The sequence below is a fragment of the Zingiber officinale genome, chromosome 1A, assembly GCF_018446385.1.
Source record: "Zingiber officinale cultivar Zhangliang chromosome 1A, Zo_v1.1, whole genome shotgun sequence".
In the NCBI taxonomy this organism is placed as follows: Eukaryota; Viridiplantae; Streptophyta; class Magnoliopsida; order Zingiberales; family Zingiberaceae; genus Zingiber; species Zingiber officinale.
Window position 1 is genome coordinate 183,944,659 of NC_055987.1, and position 22,416 is coordinate 183,967,074.

The following is a 22,416-nucleotide window of genomic DNA, read 5'->3' on the forward strand; positions in this document are numbered from 1 at the left end:
TCTTCTCTTCTTCTTTTTCTTCTGTTATCTTCTTCTTCTCTTCATTTTTTATCTTCTTTTCTTTGTTTTCAGTTTTTCTTGTTTTCCTCTCTTTGTTCTGGTATCTTCTTTTCTTCTTTTTCTTCTTTCCTTCTTGCTGAGTTGCTGGTTCATGTTATTGCTGCTATACAGTTTTGCTTTTTTTTTTCCTTTTTCCATTTTTTTATCCCTTTTTCTATTTTTTTGTCCTGTTTTTGACTTTTTGTCCTGTTTTGCTTTTTTATCCTTCTTTCTCCGTCTTTTTTTTTTCTTGTTCAATTATCATGGAAGGTAGTAGTGATGCTCCAACATATGCATCAAAAGATCTGCCATGGAATTATTTTCAAAGAGTTAATCCGGATAATAAAAATGATTTGATTTGTAACTTTTGTCAAAAAGTTACAAAATGGGGTATCTACGTGCAAAACAACATCTTGTTGGGAAGTTTCGAAATACTACGGCTTGCAAAAGATGTCTGCCTCATATACGTGAAGAAATTAAAATTTTCATCGAGAAAAAGACGGAGAAAAGTAATCTTTCTAAACTTACGACATTGGACTTTAAGGATGTAGACCCTCTTAGTGATGATATTGATATGGATGATATTAGAGCTAAAGCTATACCACCCATAAGTACAAGTTCTAGATCAGTGAATATGCAAAAAAAAAGTCAGACAAATAGGTCCAATGGATACGTATTTTGCTCCTAATGTGCAAAAAAAAATGTTGAAAGTAGAAAGTGGAAAGAGTAAAGAGAGAAACTACGATAAATGAGGCATATAAGAAAGAATTGAGAGAAAAAGCTTGCATGGCCATAACTGAGTGGATGTATGATGCGGTAATTCCTTTTAATGTCGTTAACTATTCAAACTTTAAAAGGATGTTGGACTTGATTAGCCAATATAGTGTAGGTCTAAAAAGACCTAGTTATCATACGATTTGGGTTCCTTTTCAAAAAAAAATGTTGTTGATAGTGTGACAAATGATTACATTAAGTCATGTGATACAGAATGATCCAAGTATGGCTGTAGTTTGATGGCAGATGGATGAACAAACAAAAGGTAGAGGACATTGATTAATTTTTTAATGAATTCTCCTAAAGGTTCAGTTTTCATCGAATCAGTTGATGCTTCTGATTATGCAAAGACCGAAGAGAAAATATTCCAATTGCTTAATCGATTTGTGGAGCGTACAGGAGAAGCAAATGTTGTTCAAGTTGTTACGGATAGTGCAAGTAACAATGTGCTTGTCGGTAAGAATCTATTTAATTCTTTCTTATCAATATGGTTTTTCTTATATATGTTAAACTTATCTAGTTTTCTAACTTCTTTTGTAGGAAAATTATTAGAAGCAAAAAGACCACTTGTATTGGACTCCTTGTGCTGCTCACTGCGTTGACTTGATCTTAAAAGATATTGGGAAATTGCCTCATTTTAAAGCAACATTAAAGAATGCAATGAGTGTGAATGCCTACATTTATGTTCGCCCAAGCATGGTAAATATGTTGAGCCAATTCACAAGACAAGAAGAGTTTTATCGGGTGAGTGTCACAAGCTTTTCTCACTCTTGGAAGGATGCACTAAGCAAAATTTAAGAAAAATGTTCATTTCAAATGATTGGACAGAGAGTAAATGGGCAAAAGAAGCTGCAAGGAAGGAGGTAGCTAAAATCATCATGATAGCTAGATTTTGGAGCAATGTTGTGCATATTTTAAAGATATATGACCCTTTAGTCCGTGCTTTGAGACTGGTTGATAACGAAAGAAAACCTGCAATGAGCTATATTTATGAGGCTATGGATAGGGCAAAAGAAACAATTATGAAGGCCTTTGAGCAGAAAGAAGAGAAATATAAAAAAGTATTTGAGATCATTGATAAGAGATGGGAATGTCAACTTCATCGATCTCTGCATGCTAGAGGACATTATTTGAATCCAAAATATTTTTATTCATATACGGATGCAAATATCTGTGGAGAAGTGGTGAATGATTTGTTTGAAACTATAAAGAGATTGGTTTCAAGCGCTACTAAGCAAGATAAAATCACTACCCAACTCTCTATATATCGAAAGGCAATTTGGGAGAAATGTGGAAATTAGACATAGAAGAGCATTATCTCCGGCAGAATGGTGCAAATGCTACGGAGCAAATACCCCAGAATTGCAAAGTTTGCTATTAAAGAGCTTAGCCTCAGTGCTTCCGGCTGTGAGCACAATTGGAGTATATTTGAGCGTATATAATAAATATAAATGTATAATACTATTAGTATGTTATTTTTATAAGTAGAAAATATTCTTTGCTATTTTATTATACTTATTGTGATTTTTGGCATTCTGTAGATTCATAGCAAAAAAAGGAATAGGCTAGCTCAGCAGCGCTTCAATGATTTGGTATTTGTGAAATACAATCGCGCCTTCAAACTTTGGTATGATGCACGTGATCAGATTGACCCCATCTCTTTAACAGATATTGATGACAGAAATGAATGGTTGATGGGAGGAATGGATAGAGAAAGTGATAATGAAGAAGATAAGTTGGTTTTTTAAAGGTGATGACTTGACATGGAATGTCGTTGCTAGGGCTAGTGAAGCTGAAGAGCCTGAATATTGTACTAGAGGAAAAAAAAACATTGCATCCATGGCTCTAGTTCACATGTTAGGCCTAAACAACTTATATGCTTTGCTTATTATGTTTATTGTTTTACTCATCAACTGCAACTTACACTTGTAGTTGTTGCTGAAAATCACATGAGGATTTCTATTTTTTAATGTGGTTGCACAGTTGAATAATATTGTTAAAGCGTTATGCAAGAGAAGAGACATACTTCGTGAGAAACAATTTTAAAAAGTTATTAAATGAATTTACAATGGTGATATCTTCACTGGACGAGGTATGAATCAATAGATAACATTGAAAAGAGCTGGAAGTACACGTTGGGTTCACATTATAATACATTGTTGAGTTTAATAGGCTTGTATCTTCAGTTATTGATGTCGTTTTAATTGTTGAAAAGGGAAAAGATCACAAGGAAAGGGCGCAAGCAAATAATCTGTTGAAATTGATGGGAAAATATGAATTCATATTTCATATGTACTTGCAGGAAGATTGAAGAATATATTGGGAGTCATGAATGATTTGTTGCAAGCTTTGCAAAGAAAAGATCAAGATATTGTGAGCGTCATGATTCTTGTAAGATCGAGCAAACATCAAATACAAACAGATGATGATTGAGATTTGTTATTGAATGAAGTTTATTTATTTTGTGTTAAATATGAGTTAGTCACCCCCACACATGGAAGACATGTTCACCTTTCATTGGAGATCACGATGAAATATTAAAGGACAAATCTTCACTATTATGGTGTTGAAAATATTTTATGAAGTAATAGATTTGCCACTTCAAGAGTTGAACAATCATTTTAACAAGGTGAACACAAGGTTATTGTTATATATGGCTTATCTTGATCCATCAAATTCATCTCTGTATCATAAAATTGTTTCAGTTTGCTCAGGTTTATCTGTCCAATTTCTCCCCTATCTTAAGCATCAACTTGATAACTTTATTTTTCACATGCGAAGTAGCAATCAATTCTCTGAGGTTGTGGGATTAGGGTTCAATTGAAGAAACATCAATTGTATTCTTTGAATATTTACTTCTGAAATAGCATTGAAAGTGTTTTCAGCAATGAAAATAATCAAAACCTCACTTTGTAATCGGTTGGGAGATGAAATGTAAATGATTGTTTGATACTATATATGAAGCAAGATATGTTTCGTAAAGCTATTATTCAACATTTTCAAAGCTTGAAATCTCGCAAAGTGTTATGGTGAGAACATATTAAGTTAACATACGATTTTTAATATACATTTTGTGTTATATTAATTTTTTAAATTTATTGAATTCGTCTCCCCTAATTGAAAATCCTAGCTATGTCATTGCTTCCTTCCTTCTTTTTCCAACAAAGGGAAAAAAAAGTTCCACTCGGACCTAAACCATAAACACTAGAACCCTAAAATCCTAAACCTTCAACCCTAAATCTAAACCTTAAAATCAAACCATAAGCCCTAAAAACAAAACCCTAATCTCTAAGCCCCAAAAAACGTTAGCCCTAACCCTAAACCATAACCTTTTAATCCTAAACCCTCAACTCGAAATCTCAACCTAAAACCCGAAAACCTAAACTCTAAGCCCTAAAAACCTAAACTCCATACCCTAAACCCCTAAAATCCTAAACCCTAAAACCCTAAACCTAAACCCTAATCTCTAAACCCTAAACACCCTGCTGAAAACACCCTATGGGAACACTTTCTATCACCTTGTTTCAAAATTTTAATCAAATCAATGCAGTTAATCGATGGGCATTATTCACCAAACAAAAATATGAAGTCACTTCACTCCATGCTTGGTCATGTGATATTTTGATCTCTGTATCTAAGTACAAAATTTAGTTCTACTAATCATTCATTAACATCAACAATTATTTACAAAAGCTTATCCAAATGTCTCAAACAAGGCAAAGAAAGAAAAATTTTAATGTGAGTAAATTTCCTTGCAAATAACACCATAACACAAACTAGCCTATCATAATTAAGATTCAACATTAGTTAAAAATCAAAAGCAAGAGAAAAAAATATCCTTTTAAGAGACTATGAAAGGCTAACACTCCTTTTCATATAATGTAAAGAGTAAGATTTCCTTCCACCTAACCTCAAATGTTTATGTGAAAGGGGGAAAAAAAATATTCTATAGAAATTGATAATCAGTAAGTGACACATGGTCCTCTAATAAGGTAACCGGTGTATAAAGCTCCCGCCAATACAGGTCGAGGAAGGTTGTCCATTGTACACAGTCTTACCTGTATTACAAGAGGTTGTTTCCACGACACAAACTCATGATCACATAGTCACACGGCAATAACTTTACCGTTGCGTCATGACTCCCCTTTACAATATCCTCTAATTTTCAAGTGTAGACAACTTAAGCAATGTCCCTCTTGCATTTTACTTTTTCCTTAGACATGTTTTTTTTTCCTGTGAACTTGTTAATATTTTTTGGCTTTAAAAAAACAAAAAAAAATATTAGCAGGTCCTATTAATATTTTTTTGGTTTTTTTTTAAAGCCAAAAAATATTAATAAGTTCTCAAGAAAAAAAAAACAGGTCTAAGGAAAAAGTAAAATGCAAGAGGGGCATAGCTTAAGTTGTCTACACTTAAAAAAATTTAAAACATCATAAAAAATCTATTCATAGTTCCTCTTAAGTATTTTAACATACAGAAACAAAAAAATTGTAGAGAAAATGTTAAACCTGGGAGTCCGCGAAGGATGATGACAATATGATCAGGTCGAGATGCACGTAGAGGTTGCTTAAACAAATCACAAGCATTGACAATTGTTGGTTTAGCATTGATAGAATGATTGATTGAAACTATTGGCACTCCATCAGGAAAATGTTTCAGTGGTACTTGATGGATGAGAGGTAAATCCTACATTGTATGATGATTTCATGAGGTAAAAAATATAGAATCACTTAGAGAATCTTGCAAGGTCTAAGACTAATAGTACTATAAGCCAAACCAATACAAAACATAGAAAGACGATAAGACCACAACATTTAATACAGAACCAAGATGCACAATAAACTTGCCCATATATTGTTAATTACTAATGATATCAGCCAAAAATATATGAGATCAACATATACTAATGCAGATTTTTAAACATTAAATCAAAGCAATAGAGGCGGACAAGAAAACTCAAGGACCTAGGTACCTGACTGATAAAATAATGTATTCAATAAACAAAAAGTTATTGTTATTATTTTGCTGGAACTTGATTGGGGTCTTGAGTAGGACTCAGGTTGGTCAGTTTCAAGTTTCAGCCCTACTTTCTGATAATCTTACCCGACTTCGATTTAGAATAAAATGCATATATATTGAAACCTTATAAAGCCAATAACCCTAAGTCCCCATGCCTACTATTCCTCTTGCCCTAGTGACCAAATCTCTAGCCTCTTCCCTTTCCACCTCCAGATTCAAATAAGTGAGATCAAAGTACATTCTATTCAAACAAATCTAGGTCAAAACAATCTTAGATAGGCCCATCCAAGTCAAACTTTTCTTCATGATTAGCTAATATTTCCTAGTCGGTAATGTGGTTGAAGCCAACAAACGAGAGAGATCAAGAATCGGCATCAAAGTCAATTTAAGAAGAAATCAAGGTTCTTTACCAAATCAATAAGAGAAGAATAAAATTAAAAATAATTAATATATTCCTCTAGCACAAGATAGATAATTCTACAGTCCTTCACAGTTAGCTTATTTTCAAAGCATAATTGAAAACTTTAAGCACTAACATCTTTGTCTATCACTAATTAGGGGCATATACTAGAAATTAAATGTATATCCTCGCAATTTCTCCTTTTTTCCCTCTTAGAGTATAAGTTAAGAGAACTTGTTAGAACCCAATCTCTCTTTTAGTTTCACTACATATTCCACAATCAATTCTTTCACAGTGAATGAAAGAGAACATGTGGATTAGTCACTCTTCCTCTTCTCTTGAGTAAGTACAAAAACCTCTCTTCTGACATGTATATCTTTCTAAGACTTGTTGTCATAATTTTATTCATATTTCCTCCTCACATTTTTTTTCTTTGTTCTCTTTTTAAGAATGCAGTGTGGACTCCAAGCACTCATTTGCAATCTTTACTCCTACATCTTCCACAAACTTCACAGCACTATGATATCTTTAATTTACAGGGATTTAACCAAGGAGATTAAATTTTTGTAAAGCAAGGTTTAAAATATTGTTCAGCACAGGAGTTTTAGTCTCAGGCCAAGATGATACACTTTTGATACCATGTCTTGCTGAAATGAATTCAAATGAGTTAATCTTATAATATGCAATTTTGAAGTGGAAAAAATGCAAACTTACAAATTATAATAGATTATAAATGCATAAGCTATTGATATTATAATTAGTTTTAACTTTGAAAGTTAATTAAAACAATACAATTTTTTATCTAATGCATAAATACTAATACTAAAGAATTAATATATGTTATGTATAAAATAATAATTTACAATAACGATATTAATAACTGTATTATTTTATCTCATAACTATTCAAAATCTATAATATTCAATCTAATTTATGTTATGTTATTTTATCTACAAAAGTTGTTAAAATCTATATATTTAATCAAATTTATGCTTCACCATATTTATTAACTATAAAACAATAATATATGATAACAAAATCTAATCAACAACATATTATATATAAATTTATAATATAATTATCATTTTTTTCTTTTGGAATAAAAATTATATAACTTATAGTTACTAATAGAAGAAAATTTTATCTTTCTAAACATACCCATATTATGAATTGAAAAATTATTAATAGTTTATCTCATCATTATTAATAACTTATCTTTATTCATATTTTTCACTTAATTCCTCCAACCCACTAACTGCTCTCACCCCTATAAGATGTTAATATCTATTTACTAACCCCGTTCACATAAAAACCCGCTGATAAATTCACCCATATATGTGATTTATATCATTTGAAATAACCCCACCCACTCATGGACACACCTCCTGTTTCACAATGCTCTCCCATACTCTTACTTCTATTTCACCCACGTCCCATTGTATCCTCGCTACCAACTTTCACCACCATTGCTCAAACAACTCAACACACCATACCAGTTTCACAACCTCTTATGCTCTTAACCTCATCGCTCTCACTTCTTCTGTTCCACCCATGCGCCCAGTGTTCGAAATTGCGCCCTAGGCGGCCGCCTAGGCGCTGTGCGGCAGGATGCCGCCCGAAAACCAGCGAGGCGGAAGCCCTAGGCGGCTGGGCCACCTAGGCGGTCCTCGGCGGGCTTCGGCGGGTTCAGCGGGCTCGGCGGGCCAAGCTTTTTAAGGCATGTTAAACCCGATTTTTAGGTATTTGCCAGGCGTTCGTTTGTTTCATCGCCCCGACTCTTCGCCGACTGTTCGTCTTCCCTGATCGCTCCCTGATCGCGTTGCTTTCGGTAAGTTTTTGTTTCTGTTCATTTTTGTTTCATCGTACTTTTTTTGTTTCTCAAATCTTCGTCGCGGCAACACCGGACGCAGACGCTGCCGGAAGCTTCGCCGGATGCACCGTACGCGTCCGGCGAAGTCCGGCATTGCTTCGAGCAACGCCGATAGAGTCGCGATGCTTCTGGCTGTGCCAAAAGCTTTCCGCGCGACGCTACCAGCGCCGCTGGAAGCAACGCCGGACTTCGCCGGACGCATCGGACTCGTCCGGCGAAGCCGCCCGCGCCGTCGCGCGAGTCGCGAGACTCGTAACAGAGATGCGTTTTTAGCGTTTTTTTTTCTTTTTTTAATTTTTTTTAGATTTAATAAATTAAAACAATTCCTAACTCCTAACGGGGATAATTTTAATAATAAGGTTGAGTTCATAAACCCTAATAAAATTAAGATCCCAATTAAATATATTTAAAATTTATCTTTTTTATAATAAATATAATTATATATAAAATTCTAATAACCATTATTAATTTATATAATCATATTTAAATATATAAATAATATATTTAATTTTTTAAAATAAATAATATTAATTATTAATTATTATATTAACATATTTAAAAAATTATAATAAATATTATCATTTATCACTTTATCAGATTTAAAAATATAAAAATATTTAAAATTAAAAAACATATAATACATATTAATAATTAATAAATCATATTTAATTATTTATAAATTATAAATTTTATATATTATAAATTTATATTAATCGGATTTATACATATTAAAATTATATTAAAATTTTTAATAAGTATTATTAATTTATATAAATCATATTTATAAATTTTATAATTTATATATTATAAATGTATATTAATTGGATTTATAAATATTAATTATTAAAATTATATTAAAATTTTAAAAATTCTAATAAATATTATTAATTTATATAAATCAGTTTTAAAAATATGAAAATTAAATTAAAATTTTAAAAATTCTAATAAATATTATTAATTTATATATAAGTATATAACAGATTTAATAATATAAAAAATATATTTAAAATTAAATTTATTTAAACAAATATTTAATAAATTTTATTAATTAGATTAAGATATATAAAAAAATACTTTCAGACTTGTTAATGACTTAATGTTATATTTCATATTTTCATTATTTTGTATTGTATATTTGTATGTGATCCTATCCGAAAGCTGAATCAACGGACGTTGGGCACGTGGCGCTCTCCGGTTGCTGACGTGGGTCTTCGACTGCTGGTGCGAACTTCCGGCGATCCTGCAAAGAAGTCGGGCCGGGAAGGGGTTCCCGGCGACGACCCTCCGACGCTCAAGTCAGAAAACGAATGGCAAGAAGGTGGCTCCAGAGATTTCATATTGCATACCTCCGATGAAGTCTGATGGCGTTTATATAGAGCCACGAGAACTTGGTGCACACAACCCGAGGTGTACACGTGTCATACCCCATACCGCAGCATAGGCTTGTCAGAAGAGCATGTTTGACTCCATGCCGCTACAGTCTGAGCGTCTCATTGATGGGACAGCAGAATATTCAATCGCACCATACTGCGTATGGTTTAGTCTTCGAACATGCCTGTTGTCAGCAACAGGGGTTACTGAGATGACGTCCACACTGTCCCCTACTCTTTGACTTCTTCTTCTAGGATCGACCATCCAGCCGCTCGGCCAGAGCGCTTGTCTTTAGTCCGACGTAGGTGGTCGCCCATCCTGGAAGACTGAAGGTCGTCCTTCCGCTCGGCCCTTCGTTCCTGTTCAGTCGAGCGCCGGAACCCCGACTCCTGCCAAGGTGCTTGTTGCCATCGTTTATTCACCGGTCGGCCGGCCGGGAGGTCGGCCCATCCTTCTCCGGTCGGCCGATCGGTCCGCCCTTTCTCATGAGCCCGGTCGGTCCATCCTTATCCGATGGGTCACCTGGCCCTTTAACTTCCACTTGGCGTTGACTTCCCAGCACGGGGGTTCCCTATTCTTATCGCCGGATCACTTGTCTCCCCTTCAAGTCTAGTCGAAGGAGGCGAAGTCCGACTGACTGGACTGCCGATCTGACTGAGTAACGGCCGCTACACTAGTCCACTCGGCTAGGCTTGGGGATGCTCGCCCGTTCGGCGGTGTCTTGCCCGTGCCTTCCCTTGGAATCCATGCCGAATCCTCTCCCTTACTGCCAAGCACGTGCACTGCACGCAGTAAGGGGCGTTCATTAAATGTGGCCCGTGTCCTGCTGACACGTGGCGATCTCGCTTTTGTCAGCGTATGGTGGTGGCGTTACCTCCGATGAGACAGCCGCCGTTTAAAATGAGCGGTTGGATGATCGCCTCGTTCTTCACGACCTGAATCGGACGGCTGAGGCCGTTCGAGGCTAACGCTATAAATCTAGCGACCTCTTCTCTCCGCCGCATTCTTGCTTTGTCGACCTTCGACTTCCCGCTGTTCTTTCTGCTCCGGCAACCTCGAAGCCCCTTTCGATCATCCCTTTTGCTCGTAAGCCTTCCTTTTCCTCGTTCCCTCCTTTTTTCTGTTAGCTGTCCCCTTCAGTCTGCCACCTTTTCTTTTTTGTTCGAACCCCTCTTTTTGTCTCGGATTCTTTACTGTGTTTCGACCATGACTAGCACTTCCCAGCCGACCGCCGGCGCTCTTGGTCTTTGGTACACGACCATGGAGAGCCAGTTTGACGAGGAGGACGCGCTGCACCTCGCTCGGACCTATGAAATCCCTGCCGACCACCACATAGTATTAGCCACCCCCGCCGACCGGCCTCATGAACCGCCGTCCGGCACTGTCCTCTTTTTTCGAGATCAATTTTAGCCGGGCTACGCTTTCCTCCACATAAGTTTTTCTTACAAGTGTGCAACTATTTTCGCATCCCGCTCGGCCAACTAGTTCCGAACTCCATTAGGCTGCTGAGCGGGGTGGTAATTCTCTTTAAACTAAACAACATCCCATTAGACCCCAAAATATTCCACTACTTCTACTACCCTAAGCAAGCCGAGTGGGGTACTTTTGTTTTCCAATCTAGGATAGGTTTCGTCCTTTTTGATAACATGCCGAGCTCCAACAAATACTGGAAAGAGCATTTTTTCTACATGCGTTTCCCCGAGCCACCGGCCTTCCGTATCAAATGGCAGACGACGATGCCAGCACAGCCGGAGCTCGGCAAGTTTAGGGGCGATCCGGCCTACCTTCATGCAGCCGACCGGCTGGTCGGCCAACGCTACCATATCGACAAGCTGCTCCTTCCGGGAGTGATGTATATATTCGGCTTGTCTTCTATTCCCGTCGATCTGCCTTGCAGCATGAGTAAGCTCTCCTATCATCCTCTTTCTTTTATTCTAACTGATTTATTCTTTGTTTCTGCAGCCGAAGTTATGTGGCGCGCAAAGCTACCGAGCGGCTGAAACTACGAGCCGCTGAGATCGAGGCGGCCAAGAATAGGGAGATCGCCGAGCGAAGCTTGGCCTCAGCTGGTCCGGCCAGCGGAGAGGGTGAGGGGACTCAGAGTGTCCCCGAAGCCTTAGACGCTTCTGCCTTTCTCGGCGAGGCTGCGGGAGATATAGAGCCTTCTACTCAAGTCGGGGTAGAGGGTCGTTCGGCTGACGAAGCCCCCCTGGCAACTCGGAAGCGCAGACGGCCAGAACCAGCCTCTCAACCAACTCCATCTGATGAACCGCAGTCCGAGCGGGGCGATGAAGCTCCAATGCTGTCCGGGACGGTCTCTATAGAGAGTACTCCCACGCCGCGCGGCTCTCCAAGGGCTACCTCTGAGGTGCCGCCCGCCAGTCCTCCGCGAACCATGCGTCGCCTTAGGCGATTGGGCGACCTTCCTTCCTCAAGCGGTGAGCCGTCTTGTAAAGCAGCTGCGCCCCAGGTGATCTGAGCGGTCCGAGGTTGATAAAGACTATCCTGCGCCTTCCGTCGGAGGAATACATGGCGGCTGCTGATCGGCCAGTGGTCCCCGAGCAGCAGATCACCCTTACGGGTCCTCTCGCCAAAGCCTGGGAGGACGCTCGACTCCGCTCGACGCTCGCCAAAGCTAGGCGATAGCAATCTACAACAGGCGACCGGGGTATGTTCTTTTACCGTGTTAGTTACTTGGATTGAGTTTCTAACTTGTTCACATCCGTTCGCAGAACTGGGTGGAGCAGATTGCCATCAGCTACCGACTAGCCGAACTGGAGGATGAGCTGAAAAAGCTCAAAGCCTCGGGGGAAAGCAGACAATCAACAGCCGCTCTGGAGAAGGTCAAAAAACTGCTGGAAGCCGAGCGGGGTAAGTCCTCCGATCTGTCGAGTGAGGTGGCCCTCCTCGAAACTTTGGTTAAGCTACGAGATAAGGAGATAAAGACCGTGACCATCCGGAAGCGCAAAGCCATCGACGACATGGACCTGATGAAGGTGGAGAACCGAGGACTAGAGCGGCGCGTGAAGGAATTGGACGCCTCGTTGTCCGCCGAACGGGAGGGTCGTTCGGCCGACCAGGTTAAAGCGGAAGGGGCTGGGCTTTGAAAGATCTCCAGGCGGCCCTGGACGCTTCCGAAGCCACTCTTAAAGAATATCAAGATGGGGAGCCCGGTCGGTTGGCGGAAGCGCGCAAAGCATTCGTCCGCTCGGATGAATTTGGCGAAAAGTTCAGCGACAAGCTGTCCTTGACTTTCGAAAAGACGATCAAAGTGGCAGTTGAATATCTGAAGAGCAAGGGCCACATACCAACCGAGCTGGCGATTCCCCCTGAAGATCTGGTGATCATGATGGGCTCCATCCCCAATTCTCTCTTTAATTTTGGTGATAGTGAATGAAGGGTTTGTAAAACTTCTTTCAAGTTTCTGCTGTTTTTCTCTTTTTTTTTTTTTTTTTTTTTTGTATGCCCGCCGTTCGGGGCGAAGACTGTTGTTATCACTTTTGTCTATTCACCGTTTGGTGTAAATGAATTCTCTCTCTTTGTTATTTGTTTATTTGACCAGCATCCAATCTTTAACTTTTTGCGCCGGTCCTAATTTCCTCGCGCTAAGTGCGTTTTATAAAGGAGCCGCTCGGCCCCATGCTTTCTTTATTCTTGCCTTATCGGCAGGCCCGATCAAAGGTCAACCTTTACAACAGAGCAGGACCTTGCAGAAAGTTATCCGTCCGGAGGATTTATAGACTCCGGTTGCTCGCCTTTTAACGTCGATTTCTAATGTTGGAGCCTGACGACCTTCCGCTCGGCGGGTTTATAGACGCCGGCTCGTCTCTCGATTTTTAACGTCGGAGCTCGACGGCCTTCCACTCGGCGAGTTTATAGACGCCGGCTCGTCTTTCGATATTTAACGTCGGAGCTCGACGGTCTTCCGCTCGAAAGATTTATAGACGCCGGCTCGTCTCTCGATTTTCAACGTCGGAGCTCGACGGTCTTCCGCTCGGAGGGTTTATATACGCCGGCTCGTCTCTCGATTTTTAACGACGGAGCTCGACGGTCTTCCGCTCGGCGGGTTTATAGACGCCGGCTCGTCTCTCGATTTTTAACGTCGGAGCTCGGCGGTCTTCCGCTCACGTTTATAGGCCGGCTCGTCTCTCGATTTTAACGTCGGAGCTCGACGGTCTTCCGCTCGAATGATTTATAGCCAGCTCGTCTCTCGATTTTAACGTCGAGCTCGGCGGTCTTCCACATGGCGGGTTTATAGGCCGGCTTGTCTCTCGATTTTTAACGTCGGGCTCGATTGCTTAGCAAACCCATTGGCCATCCATTTAATTCATTTTGCTTCTGCATTACAAGTACGGGCGACCAAAATATATACAAAAAATAAGGTGCACCTTTCACCCAGCTCGATAAGGCTAGAGATGATTGCGCTCCATGCTCTAGATTCTGCCCGTCTTCATCCTCCAATAATAAGCGCGAGCGGAGCTTTTCGATGATTTTGAAGGGCCAAGGAGCTTCTAGCTTGCAGCGTCGCGGCTTTACTTTCTTCAGACAGATGCCGACACGAATGATCCGGGATTACGCGGTTGTAATACCCGTTCTTTGACAATCGCCATCACCGGACGGACGCCTTGGCTCTTTCTTCTTCGACCAAATCCACTCCATGTTCCTCGCTCGGCGTTGTCATCATCATAATTCGGATCCGAGCGGACTCGGCGTCAACCGACAGAATAACCGCTTCGCCGATGGAAGGGCGTGACGCCAGTTCCTTCCTTCGGGGTCGTTTGGATGGCCCATAAGACGCTTGGCACTTCATCCACCCAGCTACCTCCCATATGGTCGAGCCGAGCCCGCAAAATGCGAAGAATTTCCCGATTGGCTACTTCGGCTTGACCATTGCTTTGGGGATATGCCACGGACGTGAAGTGTTATTCGATGTCGTAGCTTTTGCACCAATCTTCGAGCACTTTTCCTGTGAACTCCCGTTGTCGGAAATAAGTCGACGGGGATGCCGAACCGACGAGATGATGTTACGCCGGATAAACTTCGACCGTCGCTCGGTGATCTTGGCTATGGTGGGCCTCCACCCATTGGAAAAATAATCGACCGCCACTAGTAAAATTTCCGTTGCCCGGTCGCCATAGGGAATGGACCTACAATATCCATTCCCATTGGTCGAAGGGACAGGACACGATGCTGCTTCATTTCCTCTGCCGGTCGGTGTGAGAAATTATGATATACAGCGAAAGGCACGCGTCGCGACGGTCCGTGGTCTGTTGCGGGGTTGGCGGTAGCCGGTGATATCTTTTAGCGATGATCGCGCCGGATGTCCTCGCGTGATCCTTGGTGCACTTCTTGGAGGATGTCGCGCGTCTTCCGAGCTCGCGTTTCAGCGGGAGAAAGTCTTCAGAGTTGATCTCGATAAGTGTGAACCGTGGCCCTTCTCACGAGAAGTTGGGCCGTGGTGATCGGATGGCGTAGCTCCAGCGGAGAAACTCCGTGATGGGTGTCCTCGATCACTTGGGAATGTGAAGGCTTCCATCCGACGTACGCCACCAAAGATACTTGTTCGATTGGCGGTTGGGTGACGACGGCGTTGTGCACTTGAGTTGCGAACTCATGGTAAGCTGATTTTCGCTCGGTACCTTTTGGATGATGACCTCTCTGAAATTGGCTCTGAGCTTCTCAAAGGCTTCAGTGTTGGTTTCGAAAGTACCAGAGAGCGGCTGAGCGGCCAACCGAGAATCTGAATGTATAGTCACCGTCCGGCTCCCGTGCTGGCCATGAGGGCTTCATACTCACCGTTGTTTGTAACTCGTAATCCGGTAGGACGGATAAGTGCCTCTTTTCTTCTTGGGAGAGGCGGCGATACTCAATCCGCTTGAGCCGAGGTGGATGATCCGTCCAAATATTTTCCACATAGCTTCGGCTCGGATTACGCACCTCGATCACAAAATCTGCTAAGGCTTGCGCCTTTACCAAGCGGGGTTGATATTGAATGTCGAATTCACTCAACTCCGTTGTCCATAATAAGCCGTCCGGACGCTTCGGATTAATAATACTCGTCAAAGCGGGCTATTAGTTTTGATGATGGTATCGCCGGAAGTAGGGACGGCGTGGCGAGGACGAGCTAACTTCTCGAGTCGATGTAGCGAGATTGAGATCTTTAAAATATGGCTCGGAAAATATCAAGCTCTTCTCCGCTCGCCCTCACCAGTGCCTGCTCGTTTGAAGATAAATAAATCTGAAAGGCTCACCTACTAGCTACAGAGAGTTCGAGATATGCCTTGATTCTTGACGCCCGTCGCATTCTTCGTCGGTGAAATTTAGTGGCCTTGCGTAATATTTTGAAAAAGGCGGGCTCGGTGGCGATCTTGGAGATGAATCGGGCGAGGCGGTTATCCGATCGGTCAAACGCTGCACTTCCCTCAGATTTCTTGGAGGCGGCATATCTTGTAGAGCTTTCACCTTGCTGGGATTTGCTTCAATACCCCGCTCGGTCACTATGTAACCCAAGAAACGCCCTCCTTTTGCTCCGAACAGACACTTCTGGGGGTTTAGCTTGACTCCATATTTCCGTAGCATTCGGAAAGTTTCCTCCATGTCATCGAAGAGATCGGCCGCTCGGGCGGACTTGATAAGAATGTCGTCCACGTATACTTCCAGATTTCGCCCGATCTGCTCCTTGAACACTTTGTTCATCAGCCGCTGATATGTGGCTCCCGCGTTCTTCAATCCGAACGGCATCACATTATAGCAATAGGTGCCGTCGGCTGTAATGAAGCCGACTTTTTCTTGATCTTCACGGGCGAGCGGCACCTGATGATAGCCTTGGTAAGCGTCGAGCATACATATCAGCTCGCAGCCTGCAGTGGAATCCACGAGTTGATCGATCCGCGGCAGAGGATAAAAGTCTTTCGGGCAAGCTTTGTTGAGATCCCGAAAATCTATGCACACTCTCCACTTGTTGCCCAGCTTGGAGACTAATACTACGTTCGCAAGCCAGCTCGGGAACTTAACCTCGCGTATATGACCGGCCTCCAAAAGCTTCTCAACTTTCGCCCGGATGATGACATTCTGTTAGGCGTTGAAATCCCTTTTTCTCTGCTTCACCGGCCGAGCGTCTGGTCGGACATGTAGCTCGTGCTGCGCTATGCTCGGCGAAATTCCGGGCAGCTCGTGCGTTGACCAGACGAAGACATCACAGTTTCTCCGGAGGCATTTGATCACTTCCTGTTTCTGGCCTGCCTCCAGGTCGGACGCAACGAACGTTGTGGCCTCCGCTCGGGTCGGGTGAATCTGCACTTCCTCTTTTTCTTCATAAACTAGAGAGGGAGGCTTTTCAGTTATAGCGTTCACCTCGATCCGTGGCGACTTCCGAGCGGAATTAGCTTCTGCTCGGACCATCTCGACGTAGCATTGCCGAGCTGCTAGTTGATCTCCCCATACTTCTCCCACTTTGTCCTCGACGGGGAACTTGATCTTCTAGTGGAAGGTGGAGACGGCCGCTCGGAACTCGCTGAGTGCCGGTCGTCCCAAAATGACGTTGTATGATGAGGGAGAGTCGACCACCACGAAGTTTGTTGTCCGCGTCCTCCTGAGCGGTTCTTCTCGATGAGATAGCCGGTAGGATTTGTCCGGCGGACTTCATTGCCGTCAAATCCGTAGAGGGGTATGGGGCGGCTCGTCGATTTGATTGATCGAACGCCTTTTGAATATGATGTTGACCGAGCTTCTGTGTCAATAAAAACGCGGTGAATAGTGTAGTTGGCTATTACCGCTTTGATGGCGGGCGTCGTGGGCACTTCAACCTAGTCCACGGGCCGGCGATACCAGGCTCGGTCGCCTCCCCGTCCCGCGCAGTGCGGATCGGGTAGCGGATCGCCTTCCTTGCTCGGTTGGAGTCTCCTCCGGCCGGCCCACCAGCATTTGATCTCGGGAAGTGTTGTTTCTATTCTCTTCCTCCCGGGTGGACGATTTAGGTTGCTCCCTAGACATTCGGGGATTGTCTTCACGTCTCTGTGTATGCTGCCGCTCGGGAGTCTGCCTTTGCCGCCTATCGGGTATTGTCCGCTCAGCTTCACGAGGCCTCTGTCGCCTGTCAGCCGATGGTGATCTGCGGCCGCCACTCCGAGGAAAGGGATGAGCAATCAAGGGAAGACTCCGACAATCTCGGGTGTTATGCGTGTCCGTGCGATGGAATGAGCAGAACATGGGAGTCCATTTCTTCTTTGTCCGGGGCCGCTCGGCTGCTACTTCTTGGACATGAGGTCTTGGATGAGAACGAATTGCTTCGGCCCGCGGTCCTCTGGGCGGCTGATTAGCGGTATGCGGCTTCCGCTCGGCATGGGGAGTCCGTTCAGTGGGAGTTTCTTTTCTTCGGGCCGCTTGGACTTCTTCCACGTTGATGTATTCGTTGGCCCGGTGTAGCATATGATCATAGTCCCGGGGTGGCTTCTGGATGAGCGAGCGGAAGAAATCCCCGTCCACGAGGCCTTGTGTAAACGCGTTCATCATTGTCTCTGAGGTGGCCGTTGGAATGTCCATGGCCACCTGGTTGAAGCGTTGGATATAAGCCCTGAGCGGCTCCCTAGGCTCTTGTTTGATGGCGAAGAGGCTCACACTAGTCTTCTGGTAGCGCCGACTACTGGCGAAATGGTGGAGGAAGGCCGTACGGAAGTCTTTAAAGCTTGTAATGGATCCGTCCAGCAGCCTCCGAAACCACCGTTGAGCCGATCCAGAGAGGGTGGTCAGAAAAACTCGACACTTCACCCCATCTGTATATTGGTGAAGGGTAGCCGTATTGTCAAATTTACCCAAGTGATCGTCCGGGTCGGTGGTTCCATTGTATTCACCGATCGTCGAGGGCATATAGTGCTTTGGCAGAGGGTCCTTCAAGATGGCCTCTGAGAACTGACGATTGACCCGCTCGGGCGAGGTGTCCGCTCGGGGGGCTTTGCCTTTTCTGTTATCCCGCATTGGTACTTCATCTGACGAAGAGCCTCTATCGTGATTAGCTGCTGCGGCTTCAGGAGTGCGGAAGAGAGCTCGATGGAATGGAACCGTGGCCTGTGGTGTTGCCGCCACACGAGTAGATATGGCCGAGTTGGGAGCCGCCTACCGGTGCCTTTTGCTCCAGGCTTAACGACTCACTGGAGTAGTTCCTCCGTGGAAAGCATCACCGTGTGCTGTCGTCCAGCCTCGTCCATTGTTTCCGTTCGGATGCAGGAGCGTTCCCACATACGGCGCCAAATTGATCCTGTCCGAAAGCTGAATCAACGGACGCTGGGCACGTGGTGCTCTCCGGTTGCTGACGTGGGTCTTCGACTGGTAACACTCCGGCGATCCTGCAAAGAAGTCGGGCCGGGAAGGGGTTCCCGGCGACGACCCTCCGACGCTCAAGTCAGAAAATGAATGGCAAGAAGGTGGCTCCAGAGATTTCATATTGCATACCTCCGATGAAGTCTGATGGCGTTTATATAGAGCCACGAGAACTTGGTGCACACAACCCGAGGTGTACACGTGTCATACCCCATACCGCAGCATGGGCTTGTCAGAAGAGCATGTTTGATTCCATGCCGCTACAATCTGAGCGTCTCATTGATGGGACAGCAGAATATTCAATCGCACCATACTGCGTATGGTTGAGTCTTCGAACATGCCTGTTGTCAGCAACAGGGGTTACTGAGATGACGTCCACACTGTCCCCTACTCTTTGACTTCTTCTTCTAGGATCGACCATCCAGCCGCTCGGCCAGAGCGCTTGTCTTTAGTCCGACGTAGGTGGTCGCCCATCCTGGAAGACTGAAGGTCGTCCTTCCGCTCGGCCCTTCGTTCCTGTTCAGTCGAGCGCCGGAACCCCGACTCCTGCCAGGGTGCTTGTTGCCATCGTTTATTCACCGTTCGGCCGGCCGGGAGGTCGGCCCATCCTTCTCCGGTCGGCCGATCGGTCCGCCTTTTCTCATGAGCCCGGTCGGTCCATCCTTATCCGATGGACCACCTGGCCCTTTGACTTCCACTTGGCGTTGACTTCCCAGCACGGGGGTTCCCTATTCTTATCGTCGGATCAGTAAGGTATAATTAAATTTTATTATCATATTATGTCTTATTATATATAATTTTTTTTCCTTCAGATTATCTGTTATCAATGGCAAGCAATCCATCTTCGATAGCATCTGTCACTCAACCCGAATCCGGAATTCTTAGAAGAAAATCAAATGACATCGGATGGGAGTTTGGGATATTGATTGGTCCTAAGAACCTCGACAAAATTAAATGTAAGTTATGTGGAAAAGCAATGTCAGGAGGAGTGTATAGGATAAAAGAGCACATTGGAAATATACCTGGAAATGTATCGGGTTGTCGAAAAGCATCTCGACAAAAATAAGTGCAAACAGACTATTTTAGAAGGGAGGAACAGAAAGAAGAACAAAATAATGGAAGAACAAAGTTGTAGAGCAGAGGTGGCTATTTCCCTAGATGAAGAAGAAGGTGCCCCATGGATAGATATGCATCGGCAATTGCTCCAAAAAATGCAGGCTCCAGTGGAAGTAAAGTGCTTCGCCAAAAAAATATAAATAAGGCTCTTTTCAAAGAGAGAACTCAACAAGTTCAACAATATGTTGGGAGATGGGTTTATGAAAATGGAATCTCATTCAATGCTGTCGATAATGATAGCTTCAAGCAACTAATGGAGGCAGTGGGTCAATTTGGACCAGGATTCAAGCCTCCAACTCAATATCAACTTAGGGAGCCACTATTGAAAGCCGAAGTTGAAAGAACAAAACAATTGCTGAAGAAACATGAAGAAGAATGGGCAAAGAATGGATGCTCGATCATGACAGATGCATGGAGTGATAGAAAAAGAAGAAGCATCTTAAATTTGTGTGTTAATTGTAAATAGGGTACTACATTTTTAGAGTCTAAGGAGTCTTCAGAGGAGGCACATACAGCTGAACTTATTTTTTGAGTATGTTGACAAGTGTGTTGAACAAGTAGGAGCTCAGAATATTGTTCAGATTATTACAGACAATGCCACCAACAATATGGCTGCAACTAAATTGATGAGAGAAAAACGACTCGGAATCTTTTGGAGTTCATGTGCAACTCACACTATTAATCTCATGCTTGAAAGTATTGGCAAACTTCCACGATATAAGTGGTATGCAATGATGTATCAAGTCTATCCTTCATTTTTGACTCAATAATGACTATGATAGGCTGATAATTTGATTCCACGTTATTCAGAGCTACCTTGATATCTTCTTTAGCTTGAAGAAGCTCCCTATATAGAAACCCCATCGATGGCTTTCTATCTCCATCTACCAATCGAAGAACTCTTACCAAAGGAGCAAATATTTTCAAACAAAGTGTCACACCATTCCAAAAACTCATGCTCATCACTGTAGAGTAAGCCAATTTTCCTTTGTTTGTTTTTGACCATTTACATTTCTCCCACATATCACTTGTAAACATGGCCCTTAAACTAGCTTTTTTTTCAATCAAACTTTGCAATGTGAGGAAATTTGATGCAATCTTGGTAACTCCTGGTTGGACTATGTCTCTCTTCTTCGTGCATTTTTGTTGAATCCTTATTTTTACTACAAAGATAGTTCTATTGCTCTTTATGAGGAGGTCGCAATGGGGATTTTTGAATGCATGGAAACTTTGCATGCCAATGAGTTAGATCTACAAGATACAATTATTAACAAGGAATTTCCAAAATATAGAAATAAGACTGGGTTATTTGGAAAAACATTGGCAGCAAAAGCATGGGAAAAAAATAATGATATATTTGATCCATGTGCATGGTGGAGTACATACGGTGCTCACACACCTAACTTGCTAAGGGTGGCATTGAGGATACTTTCATTAACTATAAGTTCATCTGAGTGTGAAAGAAATTGGAGTACATTTGAAGGAGTAAGTTTTAAACTTTCAGCCTACTCTTTAATTAAATTAGTTATAATTTTTAACGTTTATACTCTATATTCAGGTACTAACTATAGTATTTACTTTCTCTATTTTTTTTAGATTCACACAAAGAAAAGAAATAGGTTGGATGCCAACAGGTTGAACAATCTAGTATTTGTCCAATTTAATGCTAGATTGTTGAACAAACAAAAAAGAGAAAAAGAAATAAATGTTGATGTCCTTCTTGCAAAAGATGCTTCAAATGCACAAGGTTGGATTGTGGATGATGGGGAAGATGATGAAGTTGAACTAGGTTCCGAGCTCACTTGGCAAATGGTTGATGAAGCAAGTGGAGCAGATGAAAATCTACAACCCCGAAGAAGTTCTAGAGTGAGAGAACTTCGTGAAGATGATTTTGAATCCGAAGAAGAAGACGAGGATCACAATAATGATATTGAGTTTATGTCCGATGAAGAATAAGTTATTGAAAATTATGGAGAAGAAGAAGCAGAATAAATATGAGTCTATGAGATATTATTAGTTGTGTAATTTTGAACTCATTTTGTTAAGACATGATTTATGTTATTTAACAATTATATTTTGCTTAGTGGTTACTAGTTCACAATGCATTGTAATCTTGAATTGAACTATTGCTACTATTTTCCAATGTTCTACTGTTTACTATATGATTATGATAACTTACTGCATGTTCTATTGTTTAACTGTTTCTTTTACTCATATTTACTAAGCCTAGTATATTTCCTTTGCACAAAACTATTAGTTTTCTTTTATAGTTTTTCATTTTTTGGTATTGGAAAGTATGTATTTATTTCAGCATACATAGTTAGATCTTCATTGCTATGAAATTGTTTAAGACAACATTTAGAGTTGCATATGACATTGTCCATAGTCCATATGAAACAAGGGATACCGAGGAATTCGCCTAGCGGCGCCTAGTCCCCGCTTAGGCGGCCTAGGCGTTAGGCGCTGGTCTGCCGCCCGACTAGAGCCTAGCGAATTTTAGAACCTTGCATGC

General features: G+C 42.4%; 1 protein-coding gene across 1 annotated transcript in view; it reads right to left on the reverse strand.

The window, feature by feature from the left end:
- The window catches only part of LOC122038622, a 44,896-nt gene that overhangs the window by 19,360 nt on the left and 3,120 nt on the right, over positions 1-22,416 (reverse strand). Inside the window, exon 2 of the mRNA XM_042598449.1 lies at positions 5,322-5,499. Within this exon, the coding sequence (XP_042454383.1) occupies positions 5,322-5,499 (178 nt within the window). The remainder of the gene's footprint in view (positions 1-5,321; positions 5,500-22,416) is intronic.